At 43.2% G+C, this 22,018-nt stretch overlaps 1 protein-coding gene across 1 annotated transcript in view; it reads right to left on the reverse strand.

Moving 5' to 3' along the window:
* The window catches only part of SMOX (spermine oxidase), a 55,085-nt gene that overhangs the window by 12,465 nt on the left and 20,602 nt on the right, over positions 1–22,018 (reverse strand). The window contains exons 2-3 of the mRNA XM_054202588.1: positions 12,228–12,462; positions 7,487–7,713 (exon numbers count right to left, since the gene is read on the reverse strand). Coding sequence (XP_054058563.1) covers positions 7,487–7,713; positions 12,228–12,435 — 435 coding nt within the window. The 5' untranslated portion in view covers positions 12,436–12,462. The remainder of the gene's footprint in view (positions 1–7,486; positions 7,714–12,227; positions 12,463–22,018) is intronic.

The raw sequence follows: 22,018 nt of genomic DNA on the forward strand, positions 1-22,018 counted from the left end.
GCAGGTCTGTGAGTAAACAGAGGAAGGAGAGTAGATGAGAACAACTCTAAGGGATGAGGAGGAAACTGAAGAAAAAAAATAAGTGAAAGAATGAAAAACAGGGAAAATAAACTACAAAACCAGAGACATAATCACAAGAAAAGTGAGTGGTACTGCTGAATACAGAAGAGAACTGTAGACACTGATTGGGACACAGCCTTTCCAAGGAAATTTCCAGACAAGAAAGGTGGAGACCAATGACCTAAATGAAACAAAGGCTCCCAGCAAACAAAAAGAAATAGCTTCTTCTCTGTCCCCCAACGCTAAAAGCTCTTTGGCAGTTTCAACATCCCACAGTTCTCAGGTCCACTGATTTCTGAGGCCCAAACCACTTCCAGCAATTACAAGCTGCATAGACCTTGCGTCAGCATAATGCAGCTCAGCTTTCATAAGCCGATTCCACGCTATAAGCAGATAATGTATTCACAAGACAAGCAAAGCTGTGTTAAAACCCAGATACCATTTGGCCAACAGGATGAGCGAGCCATGGGTATGTTTTTATTAACCATTATATTCTTCATTGCCCAATAGAGAAAAGAGCAGAAATGCACAGTGCTCTGTGCTGTAAACATCAAGTAAAGTCTTTCCTATATATATCATCCCATCAATCAGAGAGTGGGTAAGCATAATCATCATCAGGATTTATTATTTTTTCACAGAATCCCCATTATTTCCTTGCTTTTCTCTTCTTGGGGGTGCTGAACCATCTGATAAAGAACAGAAGGCAAAGATGTTGTAGGAAAGAAGCAAGAGGAGAAACAACAGCAAGTCCTACGTTAAGAGATACATTGTCTTAATAAAAGAATCAAAAAGTTACTCAAAATGTATTCTTTAATGTTCATGCGCTGCAAATAAATTCTGTATAAGAAACTATGGAAAAGGTTCACTAGAAGTCTCGTTTAAGGTACATTACTAATGAAGTAGGAGCAGAAATGTACTGTCTGGAGTTGGATTTAATTCAGCTTTGCTTCCCCAGGTGGGAAACTGCTCATAATAACACAAAGCATCATCATGCTATGGGACCACCTCTGAAGTCACTAGGAATAGGCATTTGTGAGATTTAGAACCACATTCTCCTTAAATCACTTCATCATGATGTGATGACAAAAGAGTTCCTGAAAGAGTTCATGTGGGCTTTATTTCACAGAGCCTGGTGAAAGGCAGCATCAAAAACCACCTCAAAGGTTCTGCTTATTTTCTAGTTAATCCTACAAAATATCCATGCATGCAAACTGGGAGCACCATGACCATCAGCAAAGAGAGCTACACCATATAGAGTCCAGACTGATCTCCCTTTTGTATTATCACAGACCTGATACAGCGAGTCCACCCTCTGCAAGTTTGCAGATGACGCCAAGCTGAGATGTGCAGTTGACATGCCTGAGGGACAGGATGCCATACAGAGGGACCTGGACAAGCTCGAAAAGTGGGCCCATGTGAACCGCATGAGGTTCAACAAGGCCAAGTGCAAGGTCCTGCACTTGGGTTGGGGCAACCCTCAGTATCAATAGAGGCTGGGGGATGAAGGGATTGAGAGCAGCCCTGCCAAGAAGGACCTGGGGGTACTGGTGGATGAAAAACTGGACATGACCCAGCAAGGTACGCTTGCAGCCAAGAAGGCCAAGTGTATCCTGGGCTGGATCAAAAGAAGCATGGCCAGCAAAGCAAGGGAGGTGATTCTGCCACTCTGCTCTGGTGAGACCCTACCTGGAGTACTGTGTCCAGCTCTGAGGCCCTCAGCACAGGAAAGACATGGACCTGTTGAAGCGGGTCCAGAGAAGGGCCACAAAAGTGATCAGAGGGACAGAACATCTCTCCTCTGATGAAAGGCTGAGAGAGTTGGGGTTGTTCATCCTGGACTAGAGAAGGTTCCGAGGAGACCTTGTAACAGTCCTTCAGTAATAAAGGGGGCCTACAGGAAAAGTGGGGACAAATTTTTTTAGCAGGACCATTTGCAATAGGACAAGGGGTAATGGTTTTTAAAAGAGGGCAGATTCAGACTAGATAGAAGGAAGAAATTCTTTACTTTGAGGGTGGTGAAACACTGGAACAGTTGCCCAGAGAGGTGGTAGATGCCCCATCCCTGGAAGCATTCAAGGCCATGTTGGATGCGGCTCTGAGCAGCCAGATCTAGTTGAAGATGTCCCTGCTTACTGCAGGGGGGTTGGACTAGATGACCTTTAGAAGTCCCTTCCAACCCAAACTATTCTATGCTTCTATGATTCTAAAGATCCTGTGGGTTTGGGCAGAACAACCCGCTCTAGAAGCCTGTTTGCAAGAACCATCAGCAGAAGCAAAAGACACAGAACATCTCAACTGACCATTCTAAGCAGATTTCCATCCGTAATTCTGAGAGTTTACATACAATCCTGCGGGGCAATGGGTCTCAATGTCAGAAATTAAAAGGAGTTAATTGAAGGGGTATAATCCTAAAATGGCTTCACTTCATCTTACATATTCTGTCTTCTTTGTGACCAGCTGTGGAGCATTTCACAAACAGGGTGTCTGCAGGGAACACGGCTTTCACCAGAAATACCCTCTCTTTTACCTACAGGCTTCCACCTACATGTGTTGAGCACATACGTGCTCCTCCACCACAGGAAGAGGCAGTCTCTTAGGAAGAGCAAATCTAAATAAAGAAGTTTCTCAGCACTGAAGGAGGTCAGGAAAGCACATCCCAATCCATGCTCCTTCCTGTCAGTGCCGGTGACGATCCGTAGCATTGTCTTTTTCTCACTTGGCTTAAAAAATGCAGTGACTTAATCCCCGGTCAGTAAAAAAACCTCGATGGAGATAGGACCATGCTGTTACCAGGCCAGACATCTGTCAGTGCAATAGAGGGACAGGGAGGGAACGGTGACTCTCAGTGGCCCTTTGGTCCTGCTTTCTATGATAACAGAAGGCAAGGCACTGGAGCTTAATTGGGGATGGCACCAAGCCCAGCACAGGGTGGGGGTAAGAAGGGTGGAAAACTTTGTCGTTCTTTGGCTGCATCCTTCCCCCAGAAGCTGTGCAGCACACAGGAGAAAGCTGACAGATAACAAGGCCATTAATTAGCTGATTGTTAAAGGGAGGGTTCCTGTGAAGCAGGTCTTTAGGGACCACATCCTTACCGAAAAGCCTAAGTGAAAATAGGCATTTTTTTCTAAATCAGGCTGGTCCGATGGACTGTGGAATTCTTGGGCAGGCAAAGCAGTGTGATTTTTCACCTGCATTTAACTTGTCAAGCTCACCATCTCCCTCTGCCCTTTACAAGTACCTGGGAGTTGGCATTAAATAGCTCTTTGGAGAGAGAAATGAGGATTTAGCAGGGACAGAACAGCAACTCTGAGATGGGTTGTCCCTGTTCACCTTTTCCCAGCAGTTACACACATACACAGACAGTGAAGCTGCAGACCATACCCTCAAAGGTCACACTCCTATCCCTTTTCTTTGAGGGTCATGCAGATGTGGTATAAGCAGGCAGAGGAAAAAAATTCCACCCCAGCCCTAGGATTCCCCCGGTTACCCTATCAGGAGTGGAGAGGAAGGCAGGACGATTATGAATACATGGCACAGACATCACATCCTGGGCAACCTTCCAGTGCTGGTGCCCCCTCCCTTTGAGGGACTGACGAAGACCCTGAGCAGTGCAAGCCCTGCATAGTACACAGTCTAAGAAGCACAGTCTTAAAACAATAGTGGCTGGAGAGCTGTCCTGATAATAGCAGGCTCAATGCCCTTTCTCATGGTGCATCGCTTGGCAATACTTGGTTGGAAATCCAGGTAGCTGCTCTGCAGGACTGGAGACCTTCTTTGCAGGCATTGCTCAGTTCTCCAGCACTCTCTTGGAGGAGGATTCAGGTCACCTCGGTCACAAGCCCATGATCAATCTTGACTGACTTCAGTACAGCGCAACAGCCTCTCAGTTAAGACAATTTCTCACAGGTAACTTTCTGCTAGAGAAATGAAGAGCTGAGCAGTCTTACTGCTTGGCTTCCTTGTAACCAAATAAAGGCTTCTGTGTGGCATCCCTACAGCTATTAGAAATTCAGGCTACTGCAAACAAAAAGAAGCAAAACTTGTACTGAAGTAGAAGGAGCCAGCCAAAAAAGATTGGACAAGTGCCTGGAAAAAGCGTAAGGACTTTCCAAATGAACTAGCGAGGCAAAGCTCTGGAGGTACTGGGGTGCCTTGCCTTTCACACCAGGAAAATTCAGCGCAAGGCTGAATTCAGCCTTGCTAGGCTCCACCTTCAATGACTCCACTTACCCAAGCGAAACACTCGAGGGAGACCCTCTGCACTTTGCATTCACTAGAATTTGGTGTCCAGATGACAAGATAACTGGGGCGAGAGAGATACAGATGGAGAAGCAGAGCTGAAGGCATATGCTTGAGCCCAAGCACATGGCAGCAGCTGCAGCGAAAGAAGGGCAGTGTGTGAGTGCATGGGAAGTGAGCCAGCTGTGCAGGGGAGGGCAGGCATTTTAAACTGTGACAAATTTAGCCCCGTTCATTCAGGACTACATTTTCCACTGTTAATGCCAGTGCTCCATCCCTGATTAGGCTTTGCACCCATCATGTGGTTTCTGGTTGTTTTGTTTGGTTTTTTTTTTCTCCAAGTCACATGTGTCACAGCCTTTGCTATCTCAGCCTCTTCTGAAGGGGGAGATGCAGCCTGAGAGATGAAACAACATGATGGTGGGATTGCTAACAGCAGGCTGCCCCAAGACTCTGAGAAGGGCCTGGGAGCTCCTTCAAGGCAAGGGAGAAGCCTGACCCCAGGATTTGGTGATCTGTAAGATGGCTTTTTATCCTGGACAACTTCAAGACATTTTAACAAAACCATTCAAAAAGCTTGCCTCCTCAAGAAAAAAAAGAGATGCAGAACTGAAGGTCAAATTCCTACTGTTCCTCCTCAGCACCCATTTCATCACCAGTTAAAGCAAGAAAGTATTGGCAAGCTAGGACCAAAAAAAAAAAATAAAAATGACGGTGTGGGAGGAGAAAAAAAAAAAAAAAAAAAGAAACAAACCCAAGAAGTGCACCAGGCTGACTCAGCATGTGTAAACAGAAACAATTCTCTGCACCTTATGCCAGAGGAAAAGGTCCCCAAATCCACATGCCTGCTGTACACACTCCTGACTGCCCACCCACCAGGGCACTTATATTTCATAGCCTTTTTAACTGGAGATTTTCAGGAGATCACGTAGCTCACCTTAATTCCCACTTTTCCTAAGCAGCGCAGGGAAGCCAGCTGTCTTAAATCACTAAATATCGTCCAATCTGATACCCCAAAGAGGCTGGGACAAAAGCTCAACAAAACCATGAGCTGCTTCTGCAAGAAATTCCAGCACACTTTGAAGGAAGACAGAGCAAGCACCTCCCCAGCAACAGCAAGTAAGAGGTTGGCTGATGTCCTCTTCTTGGCTTAAGCTGTCCCTTACATATTTTTTTATTGCAAAGAGTAGCTGTAGACATTTTTACAATCCATAAATGTGAAAGCCTTTTCTGTCTTGTAGCGATAAAGATATCCTGTGGCAACGATAAGCTAATTACGTGTTGCGTAAAGAAGATTAACTTTTAATGTGGTTTCTCGTGTCACCGGCTTCCCCCTTTCTCTTGCTTTAAAAGGAAGAGTGGATTTACCAAATGAATGATTTCTAAAACACTGGCACCTTGTTATAGCCTTTATCCTACTGGCTGTATCTCAAAGCTAAGTACCTCTCATCTTTGTATTCTCTTCTCATTTCAGAGTCTGCCTGCCTCTGACACTCTCCCTTCGCTGGAGATTTTCCTATCATCTTTGAGACACGATGATCACTGAGCACTGCATGCAGTTTGGCAGTGTTCCATTTACATAAATAATGCTGCTCACGGCAGTATTTTCACTTACTCCCTCTCGTTTCTAGTCTTAGTTGCTGCTAATCTTGCTCCACACATATCTCACCTGTCTTTTTTCCTGGCTGGCTCTGGTTCTGTTTTCAATCCAGTAATACGAAAAAGTTGTTCTGATGAATTATCTCCACCTGCATTTGTGCAAGAAGAATTCCCTCCCTGCCACAGGTTGCTAAATTCCTTCCATAACAAGGTTTCTTTGAAATTTCTACTACCCCTCTCTAAAACTGAAATTATTTTGTGCCATTGTGTTCAGAGCCCCAGGACAGTGTCAAAAGTCTTTTCAAACAAAAAAATCCCCCTGTCTGCTCCCCATTCAATTCTTGGTAATTCTTTACAGGGTACAGTGACTTTTCTCTTGGTGGCTTCCTAAATGCTCATGCGCATATTTTTAAACATGAAATATGCAAGAGTAACCAGTGTGTGTTTAGCCAAGCATCAAAAATACTGGTGAAGTTCCCTGTCAGATGAAAATCTGAAGGTTTTAGGTACGGCTACAGCCTGGTAAAAATAATAATTTTTTGCTCCATTTTATATAACCCACTAAGAGATCACATTACCTGGAGGACTAGACATTCTGCACAAAAATGTGGCGAATAATCACAATTAATTTTGGTAAGCCTCCTTCTTTCACTTGACTCTACCTAAGGCCAAGTCTTCCCACTGAAAGCAGAAAGAACTAATGCCAACCTTTCATATGTCTTCAACACGCAAATTAGTAAGAAACCCCATTTTCCCTCTGAAAGAAACACTAAGATGACAGAAGCAGTTGCCAAGTTACATTAAAGTAAATTTGGCCTTTTTTGTCTGAGTTGGCTTATTGCTTTTTTAGCAGATGTTAATCTTTTCACTAAACATGCATTTTCATTTCCATCTTGCAGGCTTCTATTTAGTATTTTTAGGTTCTGCCTCTGTAGTTTGGATTTATTTTTTTTTCTTTTTGCCTCTTCTGTCACATACTGAGTCCCTCATCTACACTGACCTGAAGAGGATGTCATTGAACATTGACCAAAAGAAATTAAAATAATCTTAAACTGAAGCCCATGCTGGTCTGAATCTACCAAAAAAGATGTTCCTTTCCTTCTGATGCAAGAAGACTTAAAATTCCTAATTCCTATGATACTGTGCTGACTTTGGCATACTACACAGCCCACTATGGTATTTATAACATCAATAAAATGTCACAGGGCTACAATATTTAGCTGGTTGTTGCTAAGGTTTTGCGTTGTACTTTGTTTAGTAATTTGATCCCTCCTCTACTCTTTTCATTAAGTAGCAACTTTCTAGAGCAAACGACTAGATCTCCCCAGCAATAGCTGCTGCAAGTGATTAAATTGATGACAAATGTGGAAAAATTGTTCTTCCTAACAACAGTGAGTTAATCCCACATCAGGGACAAATGGAGTACAGTTAAGCAGATGAGTGCAAACTAAGTGTTGATTCCTTGCAAAGAAATTAAAGACATTACTGGTTTTCTACCTTTGTTCAGCACACAGAATGTTGTAACTGTCAAGGGGGTCTCACCGTTTCAGGCAAATCTACAACCTGGCAAAAGGAGGTTAATACCAACCTCGTTGTATAAATCACTGAATTCTTCAACCACATCTTTCGGGATCCTTTGCCCATTGTTGGTAAGATGATAAGCCACCCCATTCTTGGAGTAAAGACTGATCCGTCCAACACTTCTCTCACCATCAGTAGTCTCTTCAAGTAAACCATTGTCTTCTGCTAGATGATAGACTGGGTTTCCATGTGAACCATGAATCCACGTAGCTCCCAGTTCAAAAGTGGCGTGCCCTGCAGGAGAGTAAACCAAGCAAACTGGTTACTGAAGTTCATTTTCCTGAAAGCTTGTCATACTCAACCCTAAATAAAATGCACGTGTGCAAAAGCAGAACAACTACCCAAGGACAACACACGTTTGAACATCACTTAAGGAGCTTTCTCTGTTAGAGAAGGGCAATGTCAATGTTCTTCAAACAAGTCCTTTGGGATACAAGTTTAGATAGTGCTAGGATGGGATGTTTCCAACAAAGATACATCACAGTGACACACCTCTGATACTTAAGGTGAATTTCAGAATCTTCTAGGTTCCCAGTTCTTATCATGGTTGCTAGCTGCTCTGTCCTTGCTACTTGGCCCTTCTAAATCATCTTCTCTAACCCTGCACTTCAGAATATGACCAGAAAGCAGAGAAAATACTGCTCGTGCTGCAGCACAAGTCATGTACTAGTGGAGGGGATGTGGGAAAGAAAAGAGCTGTAAGAATCCACACTGCACTATTGCAAAAGTGACATATAAAGATACTTACATAAATATTGTAGTTGTAGGGAAAAAACAGAATATGTAAAGACTTCAAATATCCACTGTGTTCAAGAGGAGGGGATGGATACCCAGACACAGGAAGAAAAGCATCCACAGCAAGGAGATGTAGGAAAATTTGGACTGCCCTGGGATAGCAACATTGGCCTGCATACTGAACCTTGTCCCGTGATTAAAAATGCATGCTATTTACAAATATACCTAAGATTAACTGCAATACAAAAATATGTTTCCATTCCAAAAATTAGTAAATAGGTTATATTTTATTATTTTTTATGCCTTTGAAAATTTAAATCAGATTTTTTAAGAAGATGCATTGTCAGGTTAAACACAGAGTTTGGTCTGCCCCATTCTCTCGCTTCCTTATAACTAATGAGGTGTGCACCAGGGCTGTGACCCCCGCTAAGCCAGCGCTGCCATAACAGGGCTGATAGCACCAGGAGATGTTCAGCAGCTGAAAGCAGGTGCTAAAAATAAGCTTGGGTCATGTCCTCCACCCACATTTTTAGGGATTCTCAGAAGTCCAAAGCTAACTGTTGTAAAGTCTGACAAAGCTGTGATCTCCCAGGATCCCGGCGAACACCACACTGCACAGCTCGCTCTACAGAGGTGTGTGAATGCCTGATCAAGTGGGATGGTTAATAGGATCCTGCTTGATGAAGAAAGTATCATGCAGTTACCAGTCATCATATACTGTTTAACATGTAAATGTATGCTCAGACAGAAATACACTGCAGCACTATGCTATAATGCAGTCAAGTTTAACAGGTGAAAGCTCCAAGAAATGCTCCTCTCCAGCTGAGACACAGCCTCTGAGGGAAGCTCCACATATCTTGTTTTTCAAGCAGACAACCACCTCATCATTAAGGAGCATGCTGATTGCCCTTCAAAATATGCATTACAGGACTTGAGAGCACAATATTTCTACGTGTACCTAAAAGAAAGCTTATGCTTTAGAGTGTGCAGCATCAAGTCACAAACACGTGAATATTTAAGGCGCCACAAACTCCAATACACTCCCAGAGCACCCAGCCTAGCGGAAATGACTGCTGTACATTGGCAGCCAAAGGTACAAAGCTCATAAATATTGCATGTGGCAGTCACCTTGTTAATGCAATCCTCCTGCGAGTCATCACATGCCAGATCAGCAGCAGGAATACTGCCTGCTGCTTTATGTCAGGAGCTTGCTTTCTGCTACACTAACAATCCTCCTGTATACGGCTCTTATTTAAGGGGCACCTGATCTTTGAAAGAAAAAAATGTGCCAGTAGGTCCTGCAGTATTTGTGCTCAGTAACAATTATGATGTGTTCCAAGTTGTCCTGTCTTCAGTAGCTGCGTGGAATATAACCAAATACCAACAAATTAAAAATAGTAATTCTTGCCTATAATACTTCGAAACTCACTATCATCAATCCCAAGCACATAAGCTAGTTGTTACCTAGTGTAAGTTATATGATAAATTATTTAAAAGTGTAAAATAAAATAACATCTTTTTAAACAGAGATAGCTAATTTACTTTCAGGATCTTAAAAGATTTTAGTTTCAGTATTATTCTACTTCGAATGAATCATCTAATACATCAAAAATAGAAAAAAATCTGCTTCCTATTCTGTGAATATAATTACCGAGACCCGAGCATCAGTCAAAACAGGCCTATACACAACAATATACCATACCAGCAGTTTTCCAAAGGAACGCACGGATTTTGTATCATGACTTCTGAATACACACGGGAGCTTTCACATTTCCCTTTGCAGCCCTAACTATTTCTTGGGCATCCTGTCACGATATATCTGCAATGGATACAGATGTTGTGGATCATGTACAAGAAACACACTTACAGTCCACAAACACACAAGCCTTCTGCCTCATCTGTGCTAGAGATGATAAACCAAACTTCTGAAAATCCAAGTTATTCCCCAGTGCTGAGTAGCAACATAATCTATGCAGCTGACGGAAAATACTGTCCCTTGCAAGACATAGCGTGGCTCAGTGAGAGTGGAAGTATTAGGATATAAGGCCAAGAGGGTGCCACCATAGGTCTGCTGAAGATTTAAACTGGATCTTTAGTCAAGTGTGCAGGCAGGGGAGCGGCCAGAGAATTTCAACGTTTAGATGCCATTTAGACAAGCAGATCCAAGTGGTTGTATGTTAAAGACCTGGAAGAACCTCTTCTGCAACAGTTTGTTGTAAGCTTTAACCAGTTCTGAAAAATGAGCAGGTCTTGCATGCCTCAGGTGCAATCTCGCTGCTTTAGGCAGTACAGAAGAAAACACAGCCCAGGATCATGCTGCCCTTTTACGCTCATACCAAGGAATGTGGAGATTCTGATTTCACCACCCAACAGAGCACCAAAATTTTTTGGAACTAAGGGCATGTGAATCTGCAAAGCACACAAGGGGCCAGAACACGGACCCACTTTGGGAAAGAATGGCAGTCCGTACCCACAATGTAACTTTGACAGTTTGCAGAAGATAAAACTACACACTCTCTGTCTTTTCTTAAGAAAGATATTACAAGATCAAGACTTTGGATTCCAGTCCTCTGCTCTGCAAATAACAGCTACATCTACAAACTGCAACAATTCAACCAGACTGAGAAGCCTGCTCTTGTCTCATGTTAATTAAGAAGGGTTAATGAACAGGAGGTAGATTCCCAGCAAAGGCAAAGATATGAGTAACTGGTGAAGGTGTCCAAAGGTGAGAGAATTGGTCCCAATGCTATTAGAATGAAACTATTTTGCAGGTGTGCTGACAAAATTATATACTGCTCCCTGAAGACTTCAAGTCTTTAACACTTCCCTCCTCTCACAGACGTGATCCAGGATATTTTTAACACAGGGTATTGTGAGTAAAGGACACACTTCCCATTCCAACCTCTATGCCAAGTCTTAGCAGAATGTAAAGTGCCCTATTCAGCCCCTGGAGATTAGATTTGTCCTACTGCCTTTTCATTCACTTTCCTTCTGAAAGTTCATAGGACACTGCTGTTTATTTACGGTGGCAAGTTTATCGAGTAAAATGTAGTAAATGATGTAAGCACCTGATAAATAAAAAGAAAGTGGGGCAGCAAGACACCAGAGTTAATAAGTAGAAAGTGGGATCAGAAACAGAACTAGTTAATTGAAATCAGGAAGGCAATTCAGCAAAAATGAAGAGCTTTTTGCCTCCTGCAGAGAAGAGACGGGCAATGCCCTTCTAGATACCAGGGAAAGTTTTGTTGACTACTGTGCTGCAAAGGGCAACATTTGTTCCAGTAGTTTTGTATTTAGAGATTTTACAAGCCCTTCCAACTGACATAGGATTAAAATATCCAGTGTCTGCAATTTTTTTCTTTTTTTTTTTTCTTTTTTTTTTTTCCTTACACACTGAGAAAGGAAGCCACAGAGGTAGGAAAGCTGCAAATCAGGATGAAAGGATACATTGAAGAGGTTTTTCCAGCAGCCTGATTCACAGAGGGTAGTGCCCTACACAGTAAATTAGTTCTAGGGAAATGAATGGGGCTATTTGTGAAAACAGAATAGCTTGGAGCTTGCCCCTTTGCAAGTCATACAAGTCACTAAGAATCAGCCCTTCACTAGCCAGGAGATTTACTGATGGCTCCTAGTCTAGAGTTAAACTTGAAAACTTTGGTGGAAATGGTCTTGATAGTGTTATTTAATCCTAGAATGCTTCTCACAGACCTGTTACACAGAGCTCTTCTGTACAAGGGAAAACAATCACCGAGGTCTTTATTTTATAGAAACACGGTTTTGGAGCAGCTGTCCCTCAGAAGCGATGCACAAGATAGCTCAGACTCACCCACCCACCCTGAAAGGAGCCCAAGGATTTATATTCCTGACAAAAATCACACCTCAAATAGCCTTTTGCATGCACATGTGGACTGAAAAAGCACACTTCCAAGGTGAAATTAACCTAATGACAACACAAAGTCATGCTAGCAGAATAAAGAAACCCCAACGCATTACTCCCAAAATGCTGCTCTTACCAAGTTTCACACTTTGCACACGGCCTCCGATTCGGTCAGTCGCCTCAAGGATAGTTACATCTGTGAAACCGCTTTCCAAGAGCGCTTTCGCTGCTGACAGGCCTGCAAGCCCAGCACCGATAACTACTATTCGAGGCTGTCGCTTTCTCCGTAGGCCACTACTAAGAGGATCATCCGTGCTGTCTGCAGATATTTCACAACTTTGCATGCCGTCCAAGCTCTCTTTCTAAGGAACCTATGGAAAAAGCAAACAAGCGTGTTCAGGGAACTCGGATCAAACTTATCCTCTGCAGTTAAAAATCCTGAAGAAGTCTATAAAAAAAAAAAAAAGTCCAGCAGGAAAGAAAGACAACTTGTGAACTAGACCCAGCCTTCAAAATGGGATGCACAGGAAGGATAACTGAGGTCAAATGGGGATGCAACAACTTTTTGGCCTGGAGCAGAAGCCCTGGAAACTCCAGAAATCTCCACCCTCTTGTACCATGTAGACTATTTCCAGAGAAGTCAAAGGATTTTCAAACTCCCATCTCTTTATATAACCTCCCAAAGTGGCAATTTTGTGGTAAAGACTTTAAAAAAGAAAAAAAAAGAAAGAGAAAACCACATGCCCAGTGCTGACAAGCTCCACAACACAACGATGAAGCTTCACTTTGCCTCTGTGGCAACCACAAAGCATAAGCTTCAGATCATATAACTACGGGACTAGGTAAAAAGGATTTAGTTCAAAGTCTGGAGATCAGATATCAAACCAATCATTACAGTAATGGTACAGACAGAAAAATGTTTCAACTGATGAAAGCCAACAAGGGCCAGTTGAAAAATTCACAGCCACACAATGTGGACCCTGGAGCCAACACTGTCCTGCCACATCAGGACCAGCCTCGGTCTTTGATGAAGACAGGTTCAAACCCATACCAGTCCTGACTAGCCCAATTCTACCTCCACCTACCCAAGGCATACAACTGCTCATCCAAGCAGTATCCTATTTTTCTTGGTAAACTCCTAGAAGCCATCTTTTTAAGTGCATATACCCTTAGTTCTGGGGTCCCATCACCTTATTTAAGTACACAGCCTGAGTCCATGGTTAAGGTTAAACCTTAATCAGGGATCACCAATGTAGGATGTCTTTATAGACTAATGTCAATGTCAAGTCATCTGGTTCTGAGTAGGTTCACACTTGCCCTCAAGAGCACAAAGGAAGAGGGTATAGAGACCCATACACTGCCAGGCCCAAGAAGACATCAGTCCTAACTTGCAAAGGATAAACACTCAGCCCAGGATTCATCAGCCCTTGACTCAGCTGATGCCCAATGATTTGGACAAAGCGCACACATGATTCTCAGCTCTGCCATCCCTCCTACCCAATGCTTACTGAATGCAGTGAAATCCAAGGAGCTCATGTGCTGCCTCTGCCTGTTACCAAGCTGCTGGATTCTCCTTCTGAGCTCTTCCCCAATTCTCCCAACTCTTGGCCAGTGTCAGAAACACACACTTCTCTCTTGCATCACGAGAAGAAGAATCAAACCTTTGTGCTTAAGACACTGCTGAACTATTGCAGTACATGATCACGTGTACTAATGAAGTACAAAGCAATAGTGGTTTCATTTGGATGGTACCTGTTTCTCCGGATTCTTAAAGCATTTATGTATGTTGACCAAGCAACTCCTGCTCTCTGTAACAGAGGAGACACCAGACTGCAGTCAGTACTGATTTAAGCAGTGGTATAAAAACGAAGGTGGTCCTACTGGAGCTCTTGACAACTATTTCGAAAATGTTTAGCTTCAACCAGAACAACTTCAGCTCAATCCATGCTACCTGGGCTCAGCTGCCGAAGAGATTAGCACAGTGCCTACACCACACTCCGCTTTTGCCAATACAGCTTGTTCCAACTGCCACTGAACAACGGAACAGGTGACATTAGCATGGCTGCAGCCAGAGCTGGCTCAAAAACTTCTACCTGCGATTACATCAATCATCTCCCTGTTTTCATCTCCTGACCAACAGATCTCAGCTAGCAGATATTTGCCATAGGGAGCCAGAGATCAGTGTTGGGAGAGTTATTTCCAAGCTGAAGTCAAACATGTCAAGCATCCAATGCTTTCTAGTCCATGGTGAAAGAGTCACGAATCATGGTCACTTGACAAGCGGAAGAGCTGTGAGCAGCCAAAACCAGGCACTAGAGTTACTTCTGAACAAGCTGGATTCAAAAGCAGTATACAACAGTTTGAAGTAGCAGCAGCGAATGATTTCTTGCCTGGTTCCACAAGAAACAGTATCGGTCTGGAACAGGCAGGGAAGAGGACGATGCAACCCTACATCAGCTGGTGAATGGGTCAAGTTTCCAGTTGTAGACACCTTAGGACTCGTCTCTACCTGGCTTTGATGCTGATTCATTTCTCTGTGAACTTTACTCACCTGGGAGAGGAGTGTGGTTTTTTTTCCCTTTTTATCTTAATACACTCTGACAGTGTATTTTCAGAATGGGTTAAGATAAACAGGAACATGGCACTCCAGGTATGAAGGGCGTCCCTCCAGAGTTAGTCGGGAACTGCTCCATGATGTGTAGGTTAAATCCTCACCAGTCAGAGGCTGATAGGAAAGATGAGACCACTCCTCAAAAGTCTCACACAAACACACATCACGAACAGAGATGAGGGCCAACTTTCTGGTTAAAAACCCAACCAAAAAAGGAAGCATCACTTTTCTCTATTTTCCAGGGCAGGATAACGGGAAGGAGCTGGGCTTCCTACGAAGAAAATGTTTTTTCCATCATCTTCTCTTGAGATTGAGTGAAGCCACTGCATTTCTTGGGCCCTGTCAATCACTGGTCCTTTACCTCCCCTCCCAAGCATGCCAATTTATTGACTTTTAATCTAACAGGATAAATAGTGAGATTTCTCTGTGTTCTTTTAAGATCTTTAAGATAGGCCCTGAAGAGTGGGATCTCTGTATTCAGAGCTTCAGGAAAGCCCACCACTGGGATATGAGGGGCAAAGCAGTACAGTTATTAGAGGGTACGTAAGAAATGCCAAAGCAAGTCAGATTGAAGAGTCCGAGGTACAAAGAGGAATGACACTCTTCTGGCAGCAGCAGCTTCCAGCAGTGAGGCCAGTAAGGACATCATAAGGTAGACCTAATGTCCAGACAACTCTGGGGACTTCTCCCCCTTGCATTTGCCAGCTCCTTTTTGAATCCCTATGTACTTCTGGTTTTAGCAACAATTTTATGTTGAAGATCTACACAGTCTATTAACCTTATGCAGACATTAATATTCTTTTGGTGGTTTCAAAGCCACTACCCAATGGAAACTGAGGACATCCCCCAAAACCACATTATAAGAAACACTGAACAGTCATTCCCTGTTCATATTCTCCTCGGTGCTAAGAACCTTCATATTTGATTCTAGCCATCTCTTCTTCAAGAAGAAATAAGTCTTAATCTGGCTACTCCTTCCTCATTTGTGAGCTACTATAAACCCACAGCTGAAATAACTCTTATTAGAAATTTCTTCAGCAGGTATTACAACCCATAGACATTCTATAACACTCTTCACTTCCCATCCAGTCTCCAGATAACGCTTCAATGCATGTATTTTAATTGCCACAGTAAAGAAACATCTTTTCTGCCATCTACATACGATAGAAACTGAACCATTTTAGCTCAGTTCTTTAGGTACAGCACTCCTAATCCTGGCTTCGGCAAACTCATGTGAATTCTTCACATGAAAGCTTCAAGAAAATGTTTTCCCCTCCTGTTTCAGCATTTTAATACTGGATTAGGTGACCTGTCTAGACAGATGAGAAAATAACAGGGTATTTTGTGTGTGCAGAATCCTGATTTAGAAACCACCCTTAATTAGCCAACAACCTTTACCATATGATCATCAGAGGAAGGCAATTAAAATTTAGCAAGAGCTCGGGCTTTCCAACCAGGATACATGCTCCATTGTGAAATGTACGGACAATATAAATATATGAATCCTTACTACACTTTATTTCAGTATCAATTATACACTCTGTTAGGCTCATAAGTAAGACAGGCACATAAAACACAGTCTATTACGTGCAATGCTCTACCTTCAGTACTTGCCAAGCCACCAGCCAGGGCTTGAGCCAGTGAATATTACTAGGTCCTCTGACACAAAGATAGTTTGGCTTTTTACTTTTCTTGATTGCCCAAAGGGGTTGGTTGGTTTGGGTTTTTTTTGTTGGTTTTTTTTTTTTTGCTTGGTTTGTTTGGGTTTTTTTTTCCCAGATCACAGAGTAAGAGGTGTTAACTGTTCTACTGTGAATCCCTGAGGTTGTAATTTTACTTTATGTTCATTTAAGAGCATGGGTAGTACTAAATCATAGCTTGACTAACAGCAAACAGTAAAACTCCCCCTGCTTTGTCTTGCTTATAGCTTTCCTGTGAGACAGCTAACAGGCACAATCCACAATAAAATAAAAAAAATCCAAATACACATCTTCCTTCTCTTTTAAAAATACAGCTTTGATCCTCTTAGCTCTTGCGCTCTAAGTGTCTCACTCATGGTATTTTTAATCACTTTTTCTTCCAGACCAGCTCCCCTTTCTCAGTCCCTATTGCTATTCCAACCTTGCCTCCCTACCCTTCATTCATCCCTTCTCACTACTGTCCATTTCCTTCAGTCCAAAAAAATAGCTTAAAAAAATCCATACAAACAACCCCACCGAAAAAAAATCCTGAGCTCAACTGCTGTTTCCCAGCAGGCAAATCTTTGCAAAAATATATTTTCTCAGATGGGCATCATTCTACCAACCCAGAATCATGGGTTTCCATTCCTGGCATTTGATTTGTACTCTTCAATCCTATGAGCTCCCCCTCACTTCATCTCTGCTGATCTGAGTTATGCACCCAGCCCACTGACTGCTCCCAGGGAAATTACTCTTTTCATCTGCACAGAGGAGACTTGTTAGCTTTCAGCAGGACTTCACACCAGAGCTATCCTAGCAATAACTTAGCAATAATTTTGAACAGATTCTTGTGTTTCAGCCTTTTAATAAAGATATATTCTGGACATATTCCCTTTAACACAGAGTGCCTTCTACTTATTTAAGTTACAATGGCCCCATAGACAATGGCAACCTAGAAATAGCATGAACGCAAATGTCACGCAAGCCTTCCCTACCTTTAATCAAGCAGCAATAACAATAAAGTTCAGAGGTATGCCCACTTCATGATTTTTTTTTTCCCCCCCTCATTTTGCCAGTAAAACCTTGCAGGTCACAAGGAAGAAGCCAGAGAATTAAGGCAGTTCACAACTGCCCTCCTTACTACAACAATACTCTCTGATCAGGCTATTCTTCTAGGACCCTTAAGAAAAAGGTCACCAAGGTTCCAACAATTTAAAAACACAAAACCAAAACAAACAAAAATATTTCTCAAGGAAATATGCTATTTTTAGCTCATGCAAATACTCCTGTGGTAGCGCTGTCTTAGCTGTGATGACACAAAGACTTAGGCAAGGCAACATACTGAAAACAAGGCTTGCGTGCTTAAAGGCTTGCCTGGGGGCTGGTTGGTTTTTTTTGGTTCATTTGTTTTTTTCACCAGGATTGGTTAGTCTTAAAAAAAGTGACCTTCCTCTCCCTTTTGACTTCATATCACACAGCAGGTTGTCTTATACTCAGGAGCCATAGCTGTGAGCTCCCAGCATACCATAGACCACAATCATGGTCATCCCAGCTGGGACTCATCTCTCCCCATTTCATCATTTGGGTGTCCAACCTGCATCTGCTGTCTGCAGCCTTTCAGGTGATGCAGAGGAAGACTAATCCATCCTGCTGATCTTCGGCATACCTATCTTAGGATGGACAAGCTGAAAGAAAACTTACAGACTAGTGTAAGACAACCATCTAACCTTTCCAAGTCCTCTTATATTAGCAGTTTAGCTAGGATCAGGAGTTTGCTTTGGAGTAAACCTCCGCTTCCCATACTTTCATTCGTGCTGTGCAGTGGGGTATCAAAGCAGCCAGACAGCTTCACTCCTTGTAGATGAAACTAAACTAGAAGATGCACTCCAGGAGAGACAAAAATGCATCCCATCCACTAAGGGGCATTCAGGGGGATGGAGTACAGCAAGTACAACCTGAAGCCTCCAGGGACACACACTTACAGACACAGGGACCTCAGCACTGACTCTTTCACTCAACATATCACCTCCTATCACCATGACATGCCTACTGATCTAGAAATAGCTTTTGACAAGTAAAATGAGGTTGAGAGGAACTGCACCTGAACCTGCCAGGGCAGCCACTGGCAACACTTCCACGTGCTATTCAGACTCCTGCACGAGGACCAGTTTTCTTTCCTAACCACACTATTCGCCTGAATTTTTTAGTCCTTCTGTAGAGTGTTGACTTGACAGTCTTCACACTAACAAGCGTAACAGCCAGTCTGGAGGCGAGAAACACATCATCAACACAAACAAGTTCCCTGCTGACCGCACAGACCAAGCAGCTCCAGCATAAACCAACCTGAATTTACCAGAATCACTTTATTCCCTCTACGTTTTTCATTGACTGGAATTAAGCATCATCCTTAATCAGAAACCTAAACAATAACATTGTGTGTGTTTGAAAGGAACTCAGATAAAAACAAGACTTCATTTTAGTTGAACGACTAAATGGAACAAGAAATAAACACACTACTATTTTATTATTAAATGCAACTATTCAAGATACTATCAACACATGAAGGGGTACTACATACACATCTGTTTATAAGGCAGGTTTGTCATCACAGTCTGAAAGTGTTTACAAACGCAGAATACTTGACACCAAAGGATTAATTCAATCTAAGCAGAGACAAAGCAAGATTGAGCAACCAAGAGCAAACACTAGAAAAATTCAGAACAAAAATAAGATGTCTATTTTTAACAGTGACACTAATCAGCTGTTGAAACACTTTTCACTGAAGACAGGGAGGATATTGCTTGAAATTTTTAAATCAGGATCCAATCTCACATAGACATTTACACTCCAACCCCACTAGAACACAGGGTTATAGGCAGGAGCATTCCCAGCACCATATGATGGAGATAGCCAGGACAGGTGTTCAAGACAAAACTTTCTGGCCTTTGCACCTCAGGAATCTACTGTCATGCACAACTGTATGTCTGTGACCACATGCATTGTTAGCATGGTGTTGTAGAGACGGAGCGTGCATGCAGGTGGTTTCCAGTGATGCCTAACGAATGACAAGCAGTCACACAGGCCACCCAGTGCAGGGCATCTCCTGGGCCCCAGGAAACAATTTATAAACCAAAAAGAAAGCAGCAACATTTTTGATACAGAGTTTCAAAAGCCTTTTCTCAATAGATGTAATAACCTCTACGATTTGAAAGTACTATTAGCAGAGCCCATATGCAAAAGCTCCACAACAGAAACAGAACAACAACTTATTTAGCAGGTGTAAAGACATTTAGGCCATTAACCCATTACACAGTCTAGCACTACTTGTACTGAGCAGCTTCAATAACAATTTTCAATTATCACCTCTAATGCACCTTTTTTTTTTCCTAAGCTGAGGGTGAAGTGCTTGGAAGGATTATTCTAGTTACAGCAATTTTGTCTCCTTTAACACCTTTCCAGCCTTCAGACTCAGGCAGTCCACTGGGCACAGGTCAGGACAGAGCAGATTATATCTCTGAGCAGACACAAAAATGAAGCAGATTTCTGCACTGGCCCCAGCACTGCCTGTCACCAGTGCCTCCTGTCACTGTTAGCTGTGGTTCTCCGCAGCTCTTGGCACAACAAACAAGCATTTTGTAACTTCTCCCTCTTTTTCCCTTTCATCAGTCTTCTCAATAGCAAGCACATTAATCCTTACTGCCTGTTATTTCTAGACGCTCTTTCCAAGCTCTCCAGGCTGTAAACATGTCAAACTGGAAGATATGTCTCTTTTCTCCTTCTCCACATACCCTCTCCTCCTTTTTAATTCAGCAGGTTGCACGCCAAACTTGCTCACAATCCTTTTCAGAACCACCATTTATACCAGCACAGGTTAAGTACGGACACCCTTTCAACAGAAGGCAGAAGCATTATTAATTGAACTTAAGTACTCCACGTCAGTCAGCTACGTGAGCTAAACAAGCCTGCTGTTATAAACTGCCTTTGTACAGTAGTTGTGCAAACACCAACCCAGCAAGGCTGCGTCTGCAGCACAACGGGAGGTTTATTGCGCACCTCGTTTACTCAGCTACCTGGAGAGCTGCAGGAGCAGCAGAATTATGATCCTCAGCCATCTACGTACATACCAGGGCCCTTCCCAAGCTCATAAACCTGTAACTGACAGCATACGCACCAGTGAGATCAAGGTTAATTTGTGTTACGCCTGCACATGCTGGAGAGCCACCTCCAGCTGGGCTGAAACCACCTGGACAGTGGTGTTTCATCGTCATCCTCATGTTCAAGGCTTTATCCAATTCGCTATTTTAGTCTAAACAGGTTTGCTGGCCGGATGTGGGCAGCTGGAGCAAGTCACTCAGCCCCTGACCAGTCCTGCTGCCTTCTTTTGCAGGCAGCTGCCAGGCACGGGCAAGCAGCAGGTCTTGGCAGAGGAGATGTGTTCTGACAGCTCACAGAAACTGGAAGTGCTGGTCAGAAGCAACCCCTGAAAGGCACTATTTCAACCTCCATCTCCAAGCAGGACCGCCATCACCACGGTCTCCCTGAAGGCAGTGTTTTCTGGTGCTCGAAACAAGCGAGACAGATCCAAAATCCCCCCTCCTTTTTCCACCAGTTCAACTTTGACCCCTGGCTCCTCATCACCACTTCATGCCTGACCAGACACAGGAGCCTTGCAGACACTGCATGGGGCCACGTGAGCCTGAGTGAGCAATTCTCCCTGAACCCAGTCAGGTTTTGAGTGGAGCATCTCCATCAACTCTGCGGCACCCTCTCTACTGCATCCCATATCATCAACACAATCCATTTATCCTGTGTGCCTCACCTTTGCCTACCAGCGTTGGCCACGGAGAGATGACCATGCTCATCTTTCTCACCATGGTGGTACAAGGAAGCCAGACAGCTTTTCACAAAAACAAGCCAGCTTTCCTACTGCAGATGAGCAACTGATGTCCTGCCTTGTATTTCCACAGGTAGAAGCTTAAACAAAGTGGTTCAATTTCCAGAGAGCTGCTGGAATTTACGGAGGCAGCAGGGAGAGAAAAAACAAGTTGGAACCAAAGACAAATACTACCATCGACTAAAATTTGCCCATGTAAAAGCCCAAGACATCAAGTGTGGCTTGAGGCACTGAAAAGGCTGCAGTTCAGCAACGATGATCTTACATTAGCATCTACAAGCCCCATTTACAAATTACTGACCCACCCCAATGACTGACACACAGTGAATGCAGAGCTGGATCAGACATCAAGGAAGGAAACACATTAATAACACACCACGTGTACTCCTAGACAGCAGCATGAACAAAACGTTTCCCGTTTTACCCATATGCCAAACCCGCAGCCTTGCTCCCCAAATCTCCTCAGCATCGGTTTTTTTGAAGGCAGCAGGGACCTTCAGGCTGACTCTGCATTCTTCTTCATCTGGACACATCCCAAAAGAGACAGAGGGAAATTAGAGCATTAACCTTTGCCTGTCCAAACTCAGGTCTCCTCCAGCCTGAGAAGATGACCTTAGCTGGTCTGCCTAGCCTTTATTCTTGTAGGAAAACACCTCAAGCCTTACCTTCATTTACCCCCTCACTTCCAGAAATATCACCTCCCCACGTCTCAGGAAAGACAGAGATGGGGACATACTAAGTTG

This window comes from Rissa tridactyla, chromosome 5 (genome assembly GCF_028500815.1).
Source record: "Rissa tridactyla isolate bRisTri1 chromosome 5, bRisTri1.patW.cur.20221130, whole genome shotgun sequence".
Taxonomy (NCBI): Eukaryota; Metazoa; Chordata; class Aves; order Charadriiformes; family Laridae; genus Rissa; species Rissa tridactyla.